Here is a 21459-nt window from a genome sequence, read left to right on the forward strand (position 1 = left end):
ACTTAGAGATTGTCATCAATTATGCAAATAAAATGTAAAATAATGATTACACATTTGCAAGATGTGCTTCCTTAGATACATTGTCTCATTTGATCCTCATGTTAATCCTGCAATGCCTAATTGGAATTCTTATCCCCATTTAACTCAGGAGGAAACACAGCATAAGATTGCCTAGCTAATAAGGGGTAGATAGATTTTGAACCTAAGCCATTTAACTTCTGGACCAGTGTTCTTTTAACTGTATTATTGAGGGATTAATTACCCCCTTCCAGAATCATTATGTTTTCCCAGTTATGGGATACATAGGGCAGGGTGGAGTGGCTTAACAGCCATTCCTATCATCTCAAACTAGCTCAGCTTCCATCTAGTTCTCTTAGGTTTTCTCTCGTGTTTTAAGACGATTTTTTTCATCAGTATCTGGTGTTCCTTGGTGTTCATTTTGGTCATTTCCCCGCAAGTTGTTTTAGTGTTTTTCTTCCTTTGCCTAGGAGAAGTATTCTAAAGGGGTTGGGATCAAGACATAAATTATATTGCAACTCGCTTTCCAAAAAGTAATTTTTCCATTTGGTTTCTATATTTGCTTCCTTAGAGATAATCATTGCTGTTGTTCCTTCACATTGACAGAATTTAATTTCAGGTCTCCTGAGAATTCAAATGATTAATATATCTGTTGTTCTTGTATTAAATATTTTGCCTCCCCTCTGAGTATTAAAGTTTTTTCTTTGATTGTTTGCTAAATTCCTTCTTTAGTAAAGAATGGAATTCTGTAAACATCTAGGATGATTTTTTTTTTTTTTTTTTTGGCAGAGAGATAACTATACCTGGATTATCTGACAGTGAATAATTGAAGAATGTGGTATATTGTTAGCTTTTTCCTATGAACTCCAGCCAATAGACTACATCAAAAACTAGTTCTGCTTCAGCATGTTTATGAGGCAGTCTAGTTCTTTCATGAGATTTAATTACCTATTAGGCTTTCTGGTCTGAATCATTGTCAGTTCTTTTCCCCGATTCTATATATTGAAGGTTGGTCTGGGCTATGATTAAAACCAATAATCCATTGGCAATATGCTAAATCCTAATTGGGGAATCTGTTGCTGTCTAACATAATCCTTGTTTTGGTCTTTTTGGAAACATGTATCACACAAAAGATAAACACACGAAGAGAAATATTTCAGTTCAATATAATGTCCCTTCTCTAGCGGCTAGCAGCCTCTGCATTCAGTTTTCTTAGGCTGACATTTATACTTTCTTACCAGATTCTTGCTGTTCACATGTCAGCTGTAGTTTTTCCATAAAATGAGGTTTCAAATTTCTGTTAGTTGAATGGATATGCCTTCACTCAAAATGTCTTCAAATGTGTGCCAATAACAATTGTCATTTAATAGGAAGTGGTACTGCTTGTAAATACCTCAAACCATACTTTTGCATGGTTCTTTCTTATTGTCCTTTAGCCTATGTTATTTTTTCTTTTACTGTTGCTTGAAAGTTATATAGTGTTAATTTGGCACAACGGCCTAGTTGGACTCTACATTTTCATCGTATTTGTGAAGTTGTATAGGACTAAAAACTTCTGAGTGAATACAGAGGTTCCATGCTGAGAAATATGGATGACTGTGCCATTGAAATCCAAATGTAAATCTGAGTGATGTAGTTTAAAGAAATAATGGTTTTAAAAATAACAGCTTTATTGAGATATAATTCATGTACCATACAGTTTAAGTGTTTAAAGTGTATAATTTATTGATTTTTAGTATAGTCACTTTTTTGTGCAACCATCACCACAACCAATTTTGAAATATTTTCATCGCCCTCCCTCAAAAAGACTGTTCCCATTAACAGTCCTCTCTCCTTCCCCACAGCCCTCTGTCTTTGGATTTGCCTATTCTGGACTCACAATATGAGTGGAATTATGTAATATGCGGCCTCTGGTGTCTGCCTTATTTCACTTAGAATGGTTTCAAGTTATCCATGTTGTAGCATGTAGTGGTGCTTTGTTCCTTTTTATGACTGAATAATATTCCATTATGGATATACCACATATTGTTTGCATATTTATTAGGTGACAGACATTTGACTTGTTTCCACTTTTTGATTATTATGAATTTGCTGCTCTCAGCATTCATGTTCAAGTTTTTTTGTGTAGATGTGTATTTCAGTTCTCTTGGCTATATACCTAGAAATGGAATTGTTGGGTCATGTGGCAATGCTGTGTTTAACCTTTTGAGGAACTGCCAAACTGTTTTCTGTTGTGCATTTTACTTTCCTACCAGCAATGTATGAGCATTCTAATTTCTTCATATCCTCACCAGCACTTGTTATTTTCTCTTTCTGATTATACCCATCCTAGTGGGTGTGAAGTTTGATATCTTACTGTGTTTTGATTTGTATCTCCCTGACGGTTAATGTAAAATACTGTTTTTGAAGCAATTTTGTTTATTGTAAAAGTAATATAGGCTATGGTTGGAAATTAAGACAAAAAATACTATTGTTATGTTATTCATATGTATGAATTTTGGTGAAAAGCCAATATATGTTAAAAATAAGAACAACTCGACACATTTCTTTCTAGGAAATTATCTTTCAGTTGGATACCTTGAAACCCCTGGCAGCTGTTTTTAGTTTTCCAAAAGATGTGAGACTATCAATTTAATGTGTGTGATGTAAACTGGGATTTGGGAGCAGTTTGTAATCTTAGATGAGCTGGAGTATGGAGTCAGATTTCTAGACCTTTTATAGTTATAACAGACTTAGAGATCATCTCTATTGAAGTCCGACATCCTTATTATGGCGTTCAGGGCTGTGTTCGATCTGGCCTCTGCAGCCTCTCCAGCCTCCACTTCCTCCTCTCCCCTTCTTGTTCACTTCAGTGCAGCCATGTTGGCCTTCTCTCTGTTCCTTTAATTATGAAGACTCGTCGTGCCACAGAGCCTTCAGACATGCTGCTTCCTCTGCTGTAGGACTTCTTCCACCCATAACATGCAGCTAATTCCTGTTCATCCTTTAGGGCTCAGCTTGATTGTCACTTCCTCAGAAAGGTTTCTCCAGGTAGCACTCCACCCTTCCCAGAACTAACCAGCTCTCCTGTAATGTCATAGCATCTTGTGCTTTTTTTTTTTTCATAGCATTTACCACAGTTGTAGGTGGTTGTGTTATTGCTGTGTTGTTTGACATCAGATTCCCCACTAAGTTCTCTGATGGCAAGGTCTGGTTCACCATTGTCCAACTCTTGATTGTTCCTTTGTGTGCAAACTTTTTTTTTTCAATCTTTAGTTGTAGGGGGCGCAGCCACCATACCATGCAGGAATTGAACTGGCAACCTTGTTGTTGAGAGCTTGCGCTCTAACCAACTAAGCCATCCCACCACCCCTGCGGAGCTCAGTGGCAGCTCATTGTCTTCAATCTAGTTGTGGAGGGCGCAGCTCACTGGCCCATGTGGGAATCAAACTGGCAACCCTGTAGTTCAGAGCTCGTGCTCTAACCAACTGAGCCACGTGGCTGCCCCTGTGTGCAAACGTTTTTAAGCTTGATGTAGTTACATTTGTCTGTTTTTGCTTTTGTTGCCTGTGCTTTTAGTGTCATCCAATAAATTGCCCATTCCAATGTCATGAAGCTTTCCCCATGTTTTCTCCTAGGAGTCTCATGGTTTCAGGTCAGACATTTAGAACTTTACTCCATTGTGAGTTAGTTTTCGTATATGGTGTAAGATAAGGATCTATCTTCATTCTATTGAATGTGGATATTCAGTTTTCCCAGCACCATTTGTTGAAGAGACTATCCTTTCCTCATTGTGTAGTCTTGGAACTCTTGTTAATGATCATTTGACCATATATGTGAGGGTTTATTTCTGGACTCTCTATTCTATTTTATTGGTCTATGTGTTTATTTTTATGCCAGTCCCATACTGTTTTGATTACTGTAGCTTTATAATATGGTTTTTTTTGGGTAATATGTTTTGAAATTAGGAAATGTAGGGCTTCCAGCTTTGTCCTTTTTCAAGATTGTTTTGGCCATTCATGGTTCTTTGAGATTCCATATGAATTTTAGGATGATGTTTTCTGTTTCTGCAAAAAAAAAAAAAAAATGCCATTGGGATTTTGATAGGAATTGCATTGAATCTGTACATTGCTTTGGGTAGCGTGAACATTTTAACAATGTTAAGTCTTCTAGTCCATGAACATGGGATGTTTTTCCATTTATTTGTGTCATCTTTAATTCTTTTCAGTAATGTTTTGTAGTTTTCAATGTACAAGTCTTATGTCTCTTTTACGTTTATTCCTAAGTACTTTATTCCTTTTTATGCTATTGTAAATGGGATTGTTTTCTTAATTTCTTTTTCAAATTGTTCATTATTAGTGTACAGAAACATACAGAAACACAACAGATTTTTGAGTATTGATTTTGTATCCTGCAACTTTGCTGAATTTGTTTATTAGTTCTAACAGTTCTTTTGTGAACTCTTTAGAGTTTCCTGCATATAAGAAAGATATGTCGCCTGCAAACAGTTAATTTCTTTCCAGTTTGGATGCATTTTATTTTATTTTATTCACTGATTGATTGATTGCCTAATTGCTCTGGCTAGGAATTTCAGTACAATGTTGAATAGAAGTGGTAAGAGTGGTCATCATTGCCTTGTTCTTGATCTTAGAGGAAAAGCTTTCAGTTTATCACTGTTGAGTATGATATTAGCGTGGGCCTTTTCATATATGATCTGATTTTGTACTCACTAAAAAGGTATAAATGCCATCATTTAATATTCTTTTACCTTGGAGCGTGATTAAACTAAATAATAGTGGATGAGATTTTAGAGGAGGAATGATCCAAACAGACAGCTTATTAAAATTAAGTACGATACAGTGAACTTGGATAAAAAGGCCACTGCTTATTTCCCAGGAAAACTAATTCATGGAAAATATGCTTGGTTCCTGATCCCACTGTAATTTGACTTTTACCCAAACTTCTTAGCTGTCTTGAAGGTAACTACTGACCACTGAAGTGCAAAACCAACTTGCTTTGTCAGTGAAAGAGTAAAAGTTGCAAATATTTTCATTTAGTAAAATTAGCATATCCTTAATCTTAAAAACATCTCTTAAAAGCCTTTATTATCTGAAACGACATCATTCTGACCCAGTGTTTTCTTTTAATGTCTCCCATGAAAAAAGATGCTGCTGATTCTCTTCGTGCAGATAACAGAACATGTGTAGTATGACTTACAATCGTAACAAATTCTCCACTTATGTTTGAATTGCCTGTATGCATGTGAATTAATATCTCCATTGCTGTCGCTATAAAAGTCTCCTGGCACACCGATGAGGCTTTATGCTTACTCCTGAGCATTCTGAGAGTTACACATATGAGAGTGGTCATATTAAAAAAAAAAAGTTCCACAGCAAGACAGTTCTGCTGAAAAACATCCCCATTCCCTACTCATAACTTACAATAGCTATAGGTTAATACTACACACTAAAGTATAATTTACAGGCATACCTTGTTTTATTGCACTTCACTTTATTGCACATTGCAGATACTGTGTGTTTTACATATTGAAGGTTAGACCCTCCACTAGCAAAAAGATTACGACTCACTGGAGGCTCAAATGATGGTTAGCATTTTTTGGTCATAAAGTATTTTTTAATTAAGATATGTGCATTGTTTTTTCAGACATAATGCTATTGTACTTCCCCCTCCCCCCCCAAAGGACACCTTTTGCTTTTTTTAAAGATTTTTATTGGGAAGGGGAACAGGACTTTTATTGGGGAATAGTGTGTACTTCCAGGACTTTTTTCCCAAGTCAAGTTGTTATCCTTCAATCTCAGTTGTGGAGGGTGCCGTTCAGCTTCAAGTTGTTGTCCTTTCAGTCTTAGTTGTGGAGGGCGCAGTCAGCTCCAGGTCCAGTTGCCGTTGCTAGTTGCAGGGGGCACAGCCCACCATCTCTTGAGGGAGTTGAACCGGCAACCTTGTGGTTGAGCCCATGTGGGAATTGAACCGGCAGCCTTCGGAGTTAGGAGCACGTTGCTCCATCCGCCTGAGCCACTGGGCTGGCCCGCTATTGTACATTTTAATAGACTACAGTATATTGTAAGCATAACTTTTATATGCACCAGAAAAACAAAAATTTGTATGACTCAGTTTATTGCGACATTCACTTTATTGTAGTGGTCTAGAACCGAACCCACCATATCTCCAAGGTATGCCTGTACTTGTTAAATATACTAGGCTCCCATACACGTTTAAAAAAATTACGTATTAAAAGGGCAATGATTTAACCCTATAAATTATTTTCTAAATGACTTACATATGAGAAACTAAAAGTGTGGATAAGTAACTATTTGAAACATGTTTTAAATAAATTAAACCAAAACTGACACCTACTAATTAAATAGAGGTTCAAAGGTTATGTGGCTAGATCTCTCTTTTTTTTTAAACATTTTTTTTTATTAGTTTCAGGTGCACAAAACAATGTAATAGTTAGACATTTATCATTTATATCCCTCACACAGTGACAACCCCCCTCCCCAGTGGTCTTTTCTTAAACTTCCCCCTAATCTCTCTGTAGCATTTGGCACTATTGATCAAACCTCTTCTTAACTTTTTCCTCACTTTATGGTTCTCCTACCACTTTGACTGTTTTTTTAGTCATCACAATTCTTCTTTCTACTGTCACTTTGCAAATGTACGTATCATACCCGTGTTGTGTCCAGCATGACAAGAGCAGTGGGAAGCAAGAAGGGCAGCACAAGGTTAAGAAAGACAGTGGACAAGAGTAGAGTGCAAGTGGGGCCAAGGGACTCAAGTCTCAAGGACTGAGCCCCGAATTGGGCCAACACATGGCTTTTATTAGTTAGGTGTGGAAGTAAAAGAAGTAAAGCTTGTCAGTCTCAAGATCTGTGAATCCCATACATTACAATGGGAAACTGATTTAAGCCAATCACCCTTGCCTGCAGGCAGCGGAACTGTAAGTCTCAGGATAAGTACTTCCCCAAGGGATAAACTTGATGCATATGAAGAGATGGAGAGCACATCATTGAGTCACTTCCCCTGCAGGTTTGTGGGAAGGAATGCAGCCACAGAGGCAGAGGCTTTCATTGGGAAGGGGGGGGCTGTGCCCACCTCTATGAACCCCGTGGGTTCTCCTGTTGGTCCCCACTTGACTGCGCCTGGCTTGAGTTGCCCCCCCCCCCCCTTCGTGGGGAATCTTACCTGTCATTGACTAGCCAGCCATCTCTTTGGGGCCAAACAGGGAGACATAAAGTGTAAGCACAAAGGTAAAGCAAAGTCCCTGAAAGGATCCGTCTCACAGACTCTCCTTTCTTTAGGGGCAGGTACGAGGGGGCAGACGGGTAGGCTGCTGCGTGGCAACACCCTTGAGGTTCTGTTTCTGATCCCATCTCTTTTCTTTCTTTATGTTCTCAGTGATCTCATTGACTATTGTGGTTTCAGTCGTCATTGGCATTCAGTTGATTCACAAATCTGCCTCCGCTCTTAGGTTACAGTTTCACTTCTTTGGTTGTCTTTGGATACCTCCATCTAAATATCTTACCAGAACGTCCAGTTGAAGATACCCATAATTGAAAACTTTATCTTTCCTTCTCCCTTGTTTTTGTCTCCTTCACATTGTGACTATTCCCCAAGTGTAGTTGGTGTGCTTCTTCTGCCATGCCTTTGCTCATGCCATCTCCTTTTCTGTCCTTTGGAATACTTTACTTTGCACTTTCAATATACTTCAAGGTCCTCCTCAAATACCATGTACAGAGTACTGACCTGGTTGCAGATGACCTACTTATTCTCTGCTCCAAAATCCTTCAGATGAGGGTTTTCAATAGGCTATTTTTTAAAATTATGAAGCTCTTTGTGATCTGGTCTGTGTTTGCTTTTCCAGCCATAAATCAGGCCACTCTCTGTAGGAACCCTATAATTCACCACATAATCCACACAGAATTACTTCTTGTTCCTCAGAGCAATGCTATATGCTTTTGTGCATGGGCCATTTCCCCTGGGTGGCAAATCTTCCACTTAGTGTTTTTTAGGGGTGTGGGTGGATGGCATTGATGGTGATGGCCTTTGAAACTAATCCTATAGAGATGCCTTCCGTCATATAGCAGTTGGGCACAGTAGAAAGAAACAGCATTTAAACTCTGATGGTTTTGATATTTACCAGCCATATGAACTTGGTGCTCAATTTTTCTGAACCTGTATTTCCTGATTTGTTAAATCGGGCCAGTATTTAACCTTACAGGGCCAATGTGAAGTTTAAGAGAGAAACTGCATATAAAGTGGTGAGCAGATACTAAGTCCTCAATAAATGGTGTTAAAGAAAAACAAAAAAGAGCAGCAGCAGCAGCTAGTGCTTTCCCTTCATGGGATCAATTGTGTGTGATGGGGGCGTGGGAAATGGTGCCACACTGAGAAACGGTGCTGAAGGCAGAGCACAAAGGATGTCTTCCTACTCCTGCAAACTGGTGTACAAGCTACAAATTCTAGTTTGAGATCAAGGGAAACTTCTCCCTACAGCCTGCTAGTGACTTCTTCCTTACAGTACACACAACACTTTGTTTATATTTCTCCAAAAAGAAATGCGTTTTGCTCAGATTGTCCTGTGTCTTCCATAATGTCCCAGAATGGCTTTTAAAATGAAGGTTGTTGCTCCCTTCTACTCTTTCAATACAAACAAATCCTAGCGATTTAATTTATAAGGCTCGTCATTATCTGGTCTTCACCTACCTCTCTAGCCTCATCTTTCACTGTGCCCCATGCAGTGGACATTTGTAATTTTTTTTGTCTGTCCAGTAGCTGACATCTTTTTTTTTTTTAAATTGGGGAAGGGGAACAGGACTTTATTGGGGAACAGTGTGTACTTCTAGGACTTTTTTCCAAATCAAGTTGTTGTCCTTTCAATCTTAGTTGTGGAGGGTGCCGTTCAGCTTCAAGTTGTTGTCCTTTCAGTCTTAGTTGTGGAGGGTGCAGCTCAGCTCCAGGTCCAGTTGCCGTTGCTAGTTGCAGGGGGCACAGCCCACCATCCCTTGCGGAGTCGACCCGGCAACCTTGTGGTTGAGAGGACGCTCCAACTAACTGAGCCATCCAGGAGCTCAGCGGCAGCTCAGCTCAAGGTGCTGTGTTCAATCTTAGTTGCAGGGGGCGCTCCCCACCATCCCTTGTGGGACTCGAGGAATTGAACTGACAGCCTTGTGGTTGAGAGCCCACTGGCCCATGTGGGAATCGAACCGACAGCCTTCGGAGTTAGGAGCACGGAGCTCTAACTGCCTGAGCCACCGGGCCGGCCCTGACATCTTTTTTATAGTTGGGAAAATCCACAACTTCTTGGTAAAGGACAGGACCTGTCTCATATCTCAGATATTGAAAAGTTCAGATGCTCTTTTTCCCTGTTCCCTGGCAGTTAGAGTGAAAGGAAGTGACCCAGACTCAGCCAGTGGACTTTGAATCTGCAGCTGGGTCAGTGGCAGTGGTGACGGCTGCATGTTACAATGGCAGTGGTATGTCCACCACGCTGTTCCCATGAGTAGTTTCAGTCACGGTTTTGACTGCCTAGCCTTGCTTGGTAACAGCCGAGATTTTCCAAGGCTTGTGTTGGATCTTTGAAGTTACCCATTGTTTTTCCAATAAATTCCTTTTCTGTTCAAAGGATCTCAAGGTAGTTTCTGTTGTTTGCACTTATTGAAGATCTTAACGCATACCACCCTTTAGCACCAGGTGCCCCATTCACGTGAAACTTCGTACGGTTCTTCCAAACTGACCGCGATTGTCTCCACCTCTGGGTGTTCTCACATTCTATTCTTCTTGGGACACTCTACTCCGTTCTTGAAGTGTTTGACTTTTGATGGACACAGCTCTGCTATGTCACTCTTTCTGCCAGTCTTCCCTCAATTCTTCTATTTATTAAAAAAAATTTTTTAAAGCAAGCTCTGGCCAGTTTTATTAGGGAAAACTTTTGCATGATTTACTTTTCACCAGTCTGTTCTGGCATGCTGCTAATGATACCAGAATCACCTGGATCAATGAGAGCCAGTGTGCACAGCCTGTAGTCTTGCCACTCGCTGAGCGCCGTTTAGTATCATTGCCCCCGTAGTGATGGACGCCAGTCTTGGTCAACATGGCGTAGTACTCTGTTGCAGATTTCCTCAAGGCTGGGCAGTTGTTGGCGAGGATGACCAGTTTCGCTTTGCCTTGTCTGATCATTTTCAGAGTCTGCTTGTACCCCAGCTCGTACTTTCCACTTTGCATAACATGTTGGAGCCTAGAGTTGATTGGCTTCAGTGACTTTTCCGTCTTGTGGCCACCGTCTTGCTCCCTTAGGTGTGGGACAGCCCCCAGCCAAGAGCAGCCACCAAGATCTCTTTTCCCAGTTGTTAAGACGGGGTCAGCTCCTCCATATTTCCACAGAACCCTCTGCTTATCTCTATTCTAGTGTTCATCACACCGTATTGTAATGGTTTTGACATTCCTTGGAGGCATGGGCTAGTATGTTAAATGTCTTTGCATTGTCCCTAACAGGTATTTATTACTATCTAAGTTTTAGTGAAAAACTATTGAATTATACACCATGTTATATTAAAATTTGTCTATTTGTATATCTGTTTTCCCTAATAAACTGAATATTTTAAGAGCAGAGACCAAGTTCTTCTTCATCTTTATATCCTTAATTTGTAGCATAGTACTTGGCTCATAGTAGATGCTGTGGGAATGTTAAATGCATGATTGAATGACTGAATAGCAGAGCTGTCTTTCAGAATTTCAGTTAAATAGTCTTCCCCAAAAGAAAGTTATCTTCTTTGACTGTATAGGTAAAGATACTATATGTGGCTCATCTTGAGTAGTTTGACATTCTCAACTCCTGTATATCAGGATTGGTAGTCTATTTGGAAGATAATGTGTATATATGAAAAAAATAACTGTGTGGCAAGTCAGTATTTTATGCACCGAGTAATGAGGACAGCTGTTGCTTCAGTGTCATACTGAATATAACATCCTTAATTGAGCCTTTGAAAGGGTGGTACCTAAGCATATACTTAGAAAATGGCTGTTGGTTAATTGGATTAATTAAAATGGAAGCCTATACCCTGTTTCCCCGAAAATATGACCTAACCGGACAATCAACTCTAATGCATCTTTTGGAGCAAAAATTAATATAAGACCTGGAATTATATCATATCATATCATATCAAATCATAAAGACCCAGTCTTATAGTAAAATAATAATATTTTACTTATTATAGTAAAATAAGACTGGGTCTTATATTAATTTTTGCTCCAAAAGACGCATTCGTGCTGATTGTCTGGCTAGGTCTTATTTTCGGGGAAACACGGTAGTAGGCTTTGTCTTTCTGTTTTACTTGTTTTATATTATACTGCTTATTTTGGATTGGTTCATTTGAATTTTTCCTCATTCTTTTTTAGGTCCAAGACAACTTTGACAAGATTGAATTCAATCGGATGTGTTGGACCCTCTGTGTCAAAAAAAACCTCACAAAAAGTCCCCTGCTCATTACAGAAGAAGATTCATTTAAAGTGTGGGTTATTTTCAACTTTTTATCTGAGGACAAATATCCATTAATTATTGTGCCTGAAGAGGTAAGGTGTGGCTCTGGGAAGTTTTTAGATGGTCATCTTAGTATTTAATAGACTTAGCTTGGAAGTAGTTATGTTAATTCAGTGTAGATATGGAAGGAGATCCTGGACTAGTCTTTTTGAATCAGAGGCAAAACAACTTAAATCCAAAAAAGTCCAAACCTTAGAGTTTTGGGGTCATGTAATACCTCTGGAGATTTGCAGACAGGGTGGGACTCTTCCTCTCTAAATTGCTATAATTATAGATGAATTTACCTTTATGTCCAAAGGGTATTTATTTAGTACAAGTCACAACATAATTTTCTGTCTACTTGCATATTGACAAAACCGTATGAACTGGCTGAGTCATGCTGTATGGGAAACACATAGGATTCAGAATGTTCTCAAGGCTGTTTTATGTGAGGAAATGCTGTTCTTGTTTCAAAGTCCATGATGGTGACTGTTTACTGTACTTTCCAAAGTAAATGAAAAAGGACATTTGCTTGTTTTGTTTTGGGTTTTTTCCCCTGAGCTTCCAAAGGAAAAACAAAAAGAGGAGTAAGGTTTTGTGCTCTCTTACTGCCCTAAAAAATTACACATGTAATGCATGCTTATTACAATAGTAAATTTAGAGAAGCCTCATAATATGCAAAATTAAAATCAGCGGTAGTCCTCCCCTTAAAAAAAAAGTCTATAATCCCTTGTCCTTGGACAAATTATTTAATCTCTTGGGTTTTAAATTCCTCATTTATAAAATACGGCTTATAATAATGTTAACTCTAAAGGGTGTGAGATTCTTCATTTAAAGGACTTAGCTTAGTGCCTGGCATGTAATATGTACTCAGTAAATATGTTAACTCCTATAACTACTATTGCATATGTTTTTGCACACTAGTGTGCATATTTCCTAAGGATAGGAAATTTTGAGGTCTGTGGAATTTTGAGGTCTAAGGAACGCATACTGTCAAGGTATTAGATGAACAAGGCAGAATGGCCCTTCAGAAAGACTATACCAATTTAAACACCTACCAGTAGTGGTTGAGGGTGCCCATTATTACCCATCCTGCTGATACAGAGTCTTGTCTGATTTCTCTGATTCACGTTCATGTGAGGAAAATCTTTTTAAAGGTTCACACTACAATATTTTATATAAAATCAGCAAGCGTTTATTGACTGCCAACAATAAGTGAGGCAACAAGAGGAATACAAAGTGAGAAAGATTACTTCCTGCCTTCAAGGAATTTGCAGTGTGCTGGAGGAAAAACAATATAAGTCAAGTGTAATTCAAAGTAATAAGAGAGATGCAAATGTTATAAGAGAGATGCAAGTACCATGCAATTACAGAGAAGGGAAAGATTTATACCAGCTTGGGGGAAGTAAGGGATCAGGAAAGGCTTTTTAAGAAAGGCAATCTAATTAGTAGTTAAAAGCAGGGTCGTAAGCCTTTTCAGCAAAGGGCCAGAACAGTAAATATTTGAGGCTTTGTGGTCCGTACTGTCTCGAAGCTACTCAACTCTGCTGTTACAGCATGAAAGCAACCATAGACACTATGTTGCTGTGCTTCAATAAAATCGATGTTGAAATTTGAATTTTATGTAATTTGCATGATGGGTTATGAAATATTATTCCTTTGATTTTTTTTTATTTAATTCCCAACCACTTAAAAATGTAAAAGCTCTTCTTAGATCATGGGTGTATGAAAACATGCTGTGAGCCAGATTTGGTTGCTGGGCTAGATTTGACTTCTGGACTGTAGTTTGCTGTTTCCTGGTTAAGAGCAGAGGTCTGGAGTTAGATTTCCTAGATTTGAATTCTGGGTCCATCATTGTTCACTAGATGTGTGATGCTGGGCAGTTTACTTACTGTTTTTGTTGCAGTCTCCTTAACTGTAAAATAGGGCTAATGTTAATATTTGCCTCCTGTTGTTCTCGTGAAAATCAAATGAGAAGAATGCCTGGCCCTGAGAGAATGCTTGTTAAGTGTTAGGTATTATATTTAATATGGTTGGAAAGTAGCACTTGTGCTGGGTCTTAAAAAAGATGGAAGAGTTTTGACTTATTGGAGAAGGCAGAGGAGAAGAATTCTGGATGGAAGAAACAGTGTACAAGTTTATATGAGGCAGTAAAGCAAATGGTGTGTTTTGAGATGAGTGAAGAATGCTTTCTTGGAACCATTGTAACTGGCTGATTTAAGCCAAAAAGGATGTTGGGTAGTTCACAGAGTCACCATGATGGTTGAAAAACCAGGCGTGGAGGCTGTGCAGCCTGGAACTACTCTGGTCATACCAGCGCGGAAGCACAGGGAAAATGCTGCTGCCACCAGAGGGTAGATGTTGCATTTGTGCCATGGAACACCTCTGGCCCTGCATGCTGGGTGCTCAGACCTTCCTGCAGCTGTTCTTGCGGTAAACCAGGGAGAGTTCTTTTGGTTGCCCGCTTCCCAGGTCACAGTCTGGATGATGCATCTGATTGGTGTAGCTTAGGTCAGGTGCCATAAGCTAGCTGCAAAGGAGGCTCAGAAAGGGTACATTTGCATTTTTACCTCCTACATTGGGAGGTGGAGAATCTCTAGATGTAAGAAGGGGGTTAGATGCTGGGCAGTCAAAAAAAATGAACCATATCCTTTCTAACTGAAATGATGGCGGTGAAGGAGAGTGGTGATAGATGAGGCTGGAAAGAATTTTGACTTTATTCTGTAGGCATTGGGGAGCTATGAGCCACTGATGATTTTTGAGCAAGAGAGTGACAGGTAAATAGATGAAATACGGATAGATGGGAGGTGGGACGTTAAGAAAAGGTAGGAGGCATTGAGGACTGAAGTAGTGTCAGTGAGAATGGAAACAAAGGCCAGGTGGAGGGACCTGGAGGTCACAGGACCAAGCTCAGAATGCTTTTCTGTGCAGAAATGTAGGTAAGTTTCAGGCTGAGTGATTGGGAGGGAATATAGTGTAATCGTTTAAAGCATGGTCTTTGAAATCACCTGCCTGGTTTGAATCCTGATTCTACCACTTTTTGGCTATGTGACCTTGAGTAAATGATTTACTCTCTGCTTGGGTTTCCTCATCATTAAAATGGGGATAACTCCTCTCTGTACAGGACTCTTGTGAGGATTAAAATTGTTGATGTATGTGAAGCATTTAACACAGTGTCTGGTTCCATGGTGAATGGTGTGTGCGTACACACATGTACAAATGAATGAGAGGACAGTGAACAAATTGGGGATGTGATGTGTAATGATGGGTTTGGTATATTTGGCATTTTAGGTGGAACATCTTTGTGGAGCTGACCTGTATTCAACTGAAGTGCACATCGAGAGCCCGTGAGAGGCCGGGGCTGGAGACAGAGATAGGGAAGCCATGGGAAGAGGTTAGATCAGGTCGGAAGAGGACGTAGTGGGAGTAGTGAGGCTGAGGACAGAAACTTGGGACTGTTTCTACAGGAGGAGGAGGAAGTAGATTTGGTAAAGAAAGCTGAATTGAGAAGTCTATGAGGTAGGAGAACTGGGAGAATGTTGAGTCATGGGTGCCAAAGAAAGAAAAAGTTCTCAGAAGCAGAAAAGTAGTTACTGGCATTCGATGCTACAGAAAACTTAGTGATGAGTGAGAAGTTGCTCTTGGATTTAACAATTAGGTGGTCATTGGTGACCAAGGAGAAGTCAGTGGTAGGAACAGTTTCTTAGTACTCAATAGCCACAGTGATGTAATTGTGCATGGATGTTAAAGGGGAAGTAAAAAAAAATGAGCTATGGAATTTTTGTCCACAAAAATTATGTAGCTTAATATAGAGACATATAGAAGGGAATGGCATATTGAGTAGAAAGAGATCTAATGGTATATCTTTTAAAATGGTATATATTATAAAATGGTATTTTGAAAACATAGCTGCTGCTTGGAAGAATTATGCTAATAAAATTTCCAGTATCGTCTTTTAAGACCTCTGAAGTTACACTCAGTTTTCCAAATTTATTTGTGTTTTCTTTGGAACTGGAGGAGGGGTGGGTCTCTTACCTGTGATGTTTTGGTTCTTCCTTGGCCGAAATATTTGTGTTGGGCTTGAAAGTGACCTTGTCTTGATTTCAGAATTAGAAATTAATGAGCAAGGAGACTTACCTTCTTCCTCGAGGCAGCACCTGCTTGCTGGGAAGGACGTGTCTTTGGCTTTGAATGATAACTGAGCGACAGGCTGTGAAGGGAGCCAGTTAGCATCAGCTTTCTGACTGCTCTGCCTAAGAAACCCACCAGATTTCTGCTCCAAGTGGCCCAAAGAACGGGGACCCACGTGAACTTGAATGTATACCATGACTATCCTTTCTGCGCCCCACTGCCCAGCCAAGACTCCGTGCTTACCTTTATTTTTGTGGGCTGACAGAAATGTCTTGGTCCTCTTTCCAGATAAATTCGTCACATTTGAGAAGAGAGCAGCCTCTCCGACTTGGTGGAGTAGCCAGGCAGCACACCTTGTCATGTTCTTGTCTGGACTTACTCCATGTTTTGACATCCTTAACTCCTTCCATTTCTTCTGGTTAGAAATAGAATTACAGTTAGTTTTACAGATTATTCCTCTGTGGCCAGGAGGACTTCTGTGGGGAAAGAAGGATCATTGGAACAGATTTATGTGGAATTGCTTTGTCTGGCTGGTGAACCAGCCTCCCGAGGTTTAAAATATGGCCTGGTATTTATTGAGCTCTTAGCCTATCTCCTGGCCTTTCACCAAGGACTGCAAATTCAAGGTCACACTATTTTGTGGCAAACACTAGAGCCATAATATTTCTTAAGGTGGCTATTCTCTGTTAGATTTTCCTTCCTTCCTAAATACTTGAATACCATTTTTAAAAACTATATTTTGAACTGGTTTTATTTAGAATTATAGATTTTAATAAAATTCAATGTGAAAACATATAAATAAAATTTGAAGTAGTGTCTTAATTTGTCATGATTATGTACATGAGTTTAATTGTAATCTTATCAACAGTTTTTAGACTTTATACATTTAAAGTAATTCTTTATGTTTCTAATAATCAACCTACCATAATGATCATTTGCATTTTAAGTCCTGACTGTTTTTGAGTAAGATTTTATTCTCCAGCTTCAATTAATATTATATAAGTAACAGTGGTTGTTATATGAATAACATAAGTGGTATAAATAAATTTACTTTTGACTCAGTTTCCCATTACCCAGAAATTAGTGTCAAGAATATTGAATAAATATTTAAGTGACTTAACACAAAAAAGTCAAGAAATAGTATGTCGCCATTTGAGAGGTTTCTGTAATTTTTGTCAAATGGTATTCTTGGAAATGTGTGTCTGTAAAGTATAGTTTTTACATTAGTGTTCATTCCCACAGAGCCAAGAACAAAATAGGATGTGTCTGTTGTGTGCTTATTTGTAAGAATTGCCTTGATAAAGTTAAATATCAAACCCGCAATAGTTTTAAGAGACCCTTCATGAAATAAAACCTGAATTATAGTTAAGCCAGTAAAGGCTCTTTTAAATGATGACAGGGAAAGAACTTTTAACTAAATACATTTTGGAGCCAAAGGCCTCGAAAATCACATGCAGCTTAAAAGTTTATTCTTTGTTATTTTTGGTGAAACTTGCTTGGAAGGAGGAAGTAAGCTGCTTCCTGAAACTGAATGAGCTCTTAGAATTGATGCAGGCCACTTGAGACTAACACGGCAGCACGTGATTTATTATTTAGTATAATTGAATAGTTGAGAATGGTAATGTTTGTCTCTCCTTGGCCCAATATAATGAATTGAGAGGTCCTTAAGTTATTTGGTTACGATGAGTGTAAGATTGTGCCAAAAGTCAACAGGAAGTGAATCTAGATTAGTTGTCTGGCACAGTCACTGGGAATGCTGAATAGATACTGGGTGCTGATGACAAACTCGCAAGGGTTTGGGAGGGCACCTTCTGAAAGGTTCCGGATGAACCTGGGACGCTGCCTCTAGACCTGAGTTTGCTGCTAATAGGTACTTTCTGAGTCACAAACATTACAAAAGGTCGTCTGATACACAAGAGGAATTGAAGCTCGAAGTGCGAGGGGCTTGGGTTCATTCATAGTGGTAGGTGAGAAAGGGCTGAGGCTGCATTTCCTGACTTGGGACAAGTGGCCAGCCATCTTGGCACGCTCACTTTTCATCGTCCTGTGTGTACAAGTGGCCGTACGCATATGCTTACATTGGCCTTGCTACTAGAAATTCTAGTTGGGCCTGTTCTACCTTTACCCCAAGTTGTGATCAGGCAGCATGGGCCCTGCCTTTTTTTTGCTGCCTTAGGGAGATTGAATTTCTGTACATTTTAAGGCCTCTAAGGTATTTTGCCATGGGCAATTATTTATTTTAATGTTCTTTTTGACTTTCTTTTTCTCTGCTTTTCTTCAGTCTTGCCTGAGTTATTTCTCTCTTCTGTTTTCTGTCTCATTCTTTCCTTCTCTCTTCCCTTTCTCTCTCTTCCCCTTAACCATTTCCTTTTTCTCCCTTCTACTGACTACCCCTGTTATTTCTATTTAAGAGCCAAGAAAATATCTGATAAGCTTCACAGTAGATGATATATCTCCAACAAGAGAAAGGAAAGACCTAAGTGTGTTTTTCTCCAACAAGTAAACATTTCTTAACCACCTACTACCATGTTTCCCTGAAAATAAGACCAGGTCTTATATTAAATTTTGTTCCAAAAGACGCATCAGGGCTTATGTTCAGAGGATGTCATCCTGAAAAATCATGCTGGGCTTATTTTCGGGGAAACACAGTATATGCTAGATTTAGGAGATTAGATAATCTAGATACTAGAGAATTTTACACTATCTCATCAAATTAAATCAGTAGAACTCTTGGTATTTTTTGACCTTGTAATGTTTTGTGAATATACTTTTCTTTGCAAACATGTTTTTCCTATATTTTGCATTCTTTTTCTGTTAAAATGTTATTTCACAAACAATATTATAACCAAGATAATAGAAGTGTAAAGAAGAGAAAGAAAAAATAATTCACAATCCTATCTGTAACAATTAGACTTACTGTTTCTATGTTTTCCTCTAGTATTTATCAAAATATTTACATAATCTTTATGAAGTGGAAATCATATGTAAATTTAATTTTGCATTCTTCTTCACTTTTTGTTATTTCCTAAATGCTTTCTTAAATGTAATTTAAAATAGTTGAATACCATTTCAGTGCAGATGGGAAGTTATATCGATGGAGTACCTACTGTGCCAGACATTGTGCAAAATGTTCTATATTTGTTTCATTTTTATCCCCATAGTAGTTATAAGTGATGAGTGTCACTTTGCTCATTTCATAGATGAGAAAATCGGGCTTAGCTTACTTTTTATTTCAGTTTAGTAAACATTAATTGAGCTCTAATATATTCTATGTAGCATGTTGAGTTCTGGAGATTCAAAGATAAGAGGGACATGGTCCCTCCTATAAGGAATTCAGAAAATGGTGCGAAAGCAAATGACAGAGATAATTTTGATACAGTATGTTAAGCGCAGGGACATAGAACATCTGACCTGAGTTAGGGTTGGTCAGAGCAGTTTTGCTAGAGCTGGGCTTCGCAGACTTTAATGTGCATATGGAAGTTCCTGGGGTTCTTGTTTAAAGGCAGATTCTGATTTGGGGGTCTTTGGTGGTATCTGAGATACTTCACTTCTCCCAGGCTTCCAAGTGCTGCTGTTCTCACTTGGAATGGGAATATCCTAGATGATGTAGGATGTTGAACAAATACCAGTTAGCCAGGCAGGGAAATGGGTAAAGGAGGACAGCATGGGGGGAGGCATAGAAGCATAAAACGTGTGTTAAGTGGGTAAACTACTTATAATCTATGACAAGTGTTGGCAAACTCTGACTCGCTGGCTGAATCCAGCCCACAGTCTCTTTTTGTATTGTCTATGTGCTAAGAATAGTTTTTATGTTTTTAAAGGTTGTTAAAAAAACCCAAAAAAACCCAAACAAAAAAGAGTATATAACAGAGATACACAAAGCCTGAAATATTTACTTTCTATTCCTTTACAGAACAAGCTTGAGACCCCTGATCGCTGCTGTTGCTAGTGTTGGTGGAGTGTAGTCTGCCGCGGGCATAGCGGAGGACACGTAGAGACAGTGGGCAGGGGGCTGGTCACCCAGGGATGTCCAGGAGATAAAGGCCAGGAGAGTGGCCTTTATTTTTGAAGTGACAGGGATCCAGGCCAGAATCCCTGGAAAAGAGGGGAGGTCACAGGCTTAGGTTTTGATTTGGAAAAATCTCTCTGGCAGAATATTGATACAGGGGGCAATGCTGGAGGCTAGGGTACCAACCGGGAGGCCTGAGCAAAGGCAGACAGAATATCGTGTTGCCTCGAAAATAAGACCTAGCCGGACCATCAGCTCTAATGTGTCTTCTGGAGCAAAAATTAATATAAGACCTGGCATTATATTATATTATACTATGTTATGTTATATAAGACCCAGTCTTATAGTAAAATAAGACCGGGCCTTATATTAATTCTTGCTCCAAAACACGCATTAGAGCTGATTGTCCGGCTAGGTCTTATTTTCGGGGAAACATGGTAGGAGGAGACAGATTTGAGAACTGTCTTGAGCACCGTTGTTTATTCTCTTTTGACTGCAACCTATATAGGAAGATGAACATTTTATTTCATGACCCAGCACATACAAAGCAAAACTTGATGCAAAACAGTATTTGTCTTTATTATGAGTGAAATCAAATATCTTTCATTCCATTAAAGAAAATGCTGGTTACTATCCACTAAGGTGATTTCATATTGGGTCCTAACTAAGTTTGAAAAAGACTGATCTAGGGAGGTAAAAACAGTAGGATTTTGGCACTGATTTGATGTAAGGGAGTAGAAAACAAGGATCCTGCCGTGGTAAATGGTGTTGCTCCCAACTGAAATCAGTAATAGGAAGGCAAGCCACTTGGAAGGTAGAGGTGGCTTGCTTGGACATGTTGAGTTTGAGAGCATTGTAGGATACCCAGGCTTTTCAGAAGATAAGAGATAATCAATTTCTCATTACATTAGTATTACTGCCTCACTGTTTTGTTTAACTGCTATGATTTTAACAACAGGATTTTTTGCACAAAGGTATATGTTTCAGGACTTAATAAGCTCTTCCAGCCCAGGCCAGGAATTCAACCATTGTTCGCAACATTGTCAGTGTTTTCTCATGGGAGGAAGCAGCATGGATTTAAAATAATTGGCTTACGTGGAAAATTTGTAAATTGGGGAGTAACTTGTACATACTTTGAGATGCTTATTTAATTTAGTGCTTGCATATTAGTTCAGTAAGATTAATATTCTGCTCTATTGAAATATTTATCCAAGAGGGAGTAATCAGATCACATTAATTAGAGTATGGCAGTGGATGTGTGCAGTTTGCTATAGTTCTGTATACAACTATAAGAGGCTATCGGCTTTTTATTCCTTTACTTTTTCTAGGTTAATATAGAACCAGTAACATTTATCCATACCTTCTTCCCTGATAGTATCATGATCCTTTAAAGATCCATTCTTGGAACTGTAAAAGAATATTTCTTAAATTGACCATATTAGTGTAAATAATGTAGATACATACCTAAGTTAAAAAGTTATTTGTTTTACCAGGAAACAATAATTTTTAAATTCTTTCTGTAGATTGAATACCTGCTTAAGAAACTGACAGAAGCTATGGGAGGAGGTTGGCAGCAAGAACAATTTGAACATTATAAAATCAATTTTGATGACGGTAAAGATGGCCTTTCTGTGTGGGAGCTGATTGAGCTTATTGGAAATGGACAGTTTAGCAAAGGCATGGATCGGCAGACGGTTTCTATGGCAATTAATGAAGTCTTCAACGAGCTTATATTAGATGTGTTGAAGCAGGTAAGAGTCCCTTAACACTGTATTTCTTCTCACTT

At 38.9% G+C, this 21459-nt stretch overlaps 1 protein-coding gene and 1 pseudogene across 1 annotated transcript in view; one reads left to right on the forward strand and one right to left on the reverse strand.

Annotated features, from left to right (window-relative positions):
* SWAP70 (switching B cell complex subunit SWAP70) overlaps nucleotides 1-21459 on the forward strand; it is a 68872-nt gene that overhangs the window by 24979 nt on the left and 22434 nt on the right. Inside the window, exons 3-4 of the mRNA XM_019728955.3 lie at nucleotides 11413-11586; nucleotides 21197-21424. Of these exons, the coding sequence (XP_019584514.1) occupies nucleotides 11413-11586; nucleotides 21197-21424 (402 nt within the window). The remainder of the gene's footprint in view (nucleotides 1-11412; nucleotides 11587-21196; nucleotides 21425-21459) is intronic.
* Nucleotides 9420-10470, reverse strand: LOC109445409 (large ribosomal subunit protein eL30 pseudogene; annotated as a pseudogene).

Source organism: Rhinolophus sinicus, chromosome 14 (genome assembly GCF_057876585.1).
Source record: "Rhinolophus sinicus isolate RSI-liver-muscle chromosome 14, RSI-T2T, whole genome shotgun sequence".
NCBI classification, from domain to species: domain Eukaryota; kingdom Metazoa; phylum Chordata; class Mammalia; order Chiroptera; family Rhinolophidae; genus Rhinolophus; species Rhinolophus sinicus.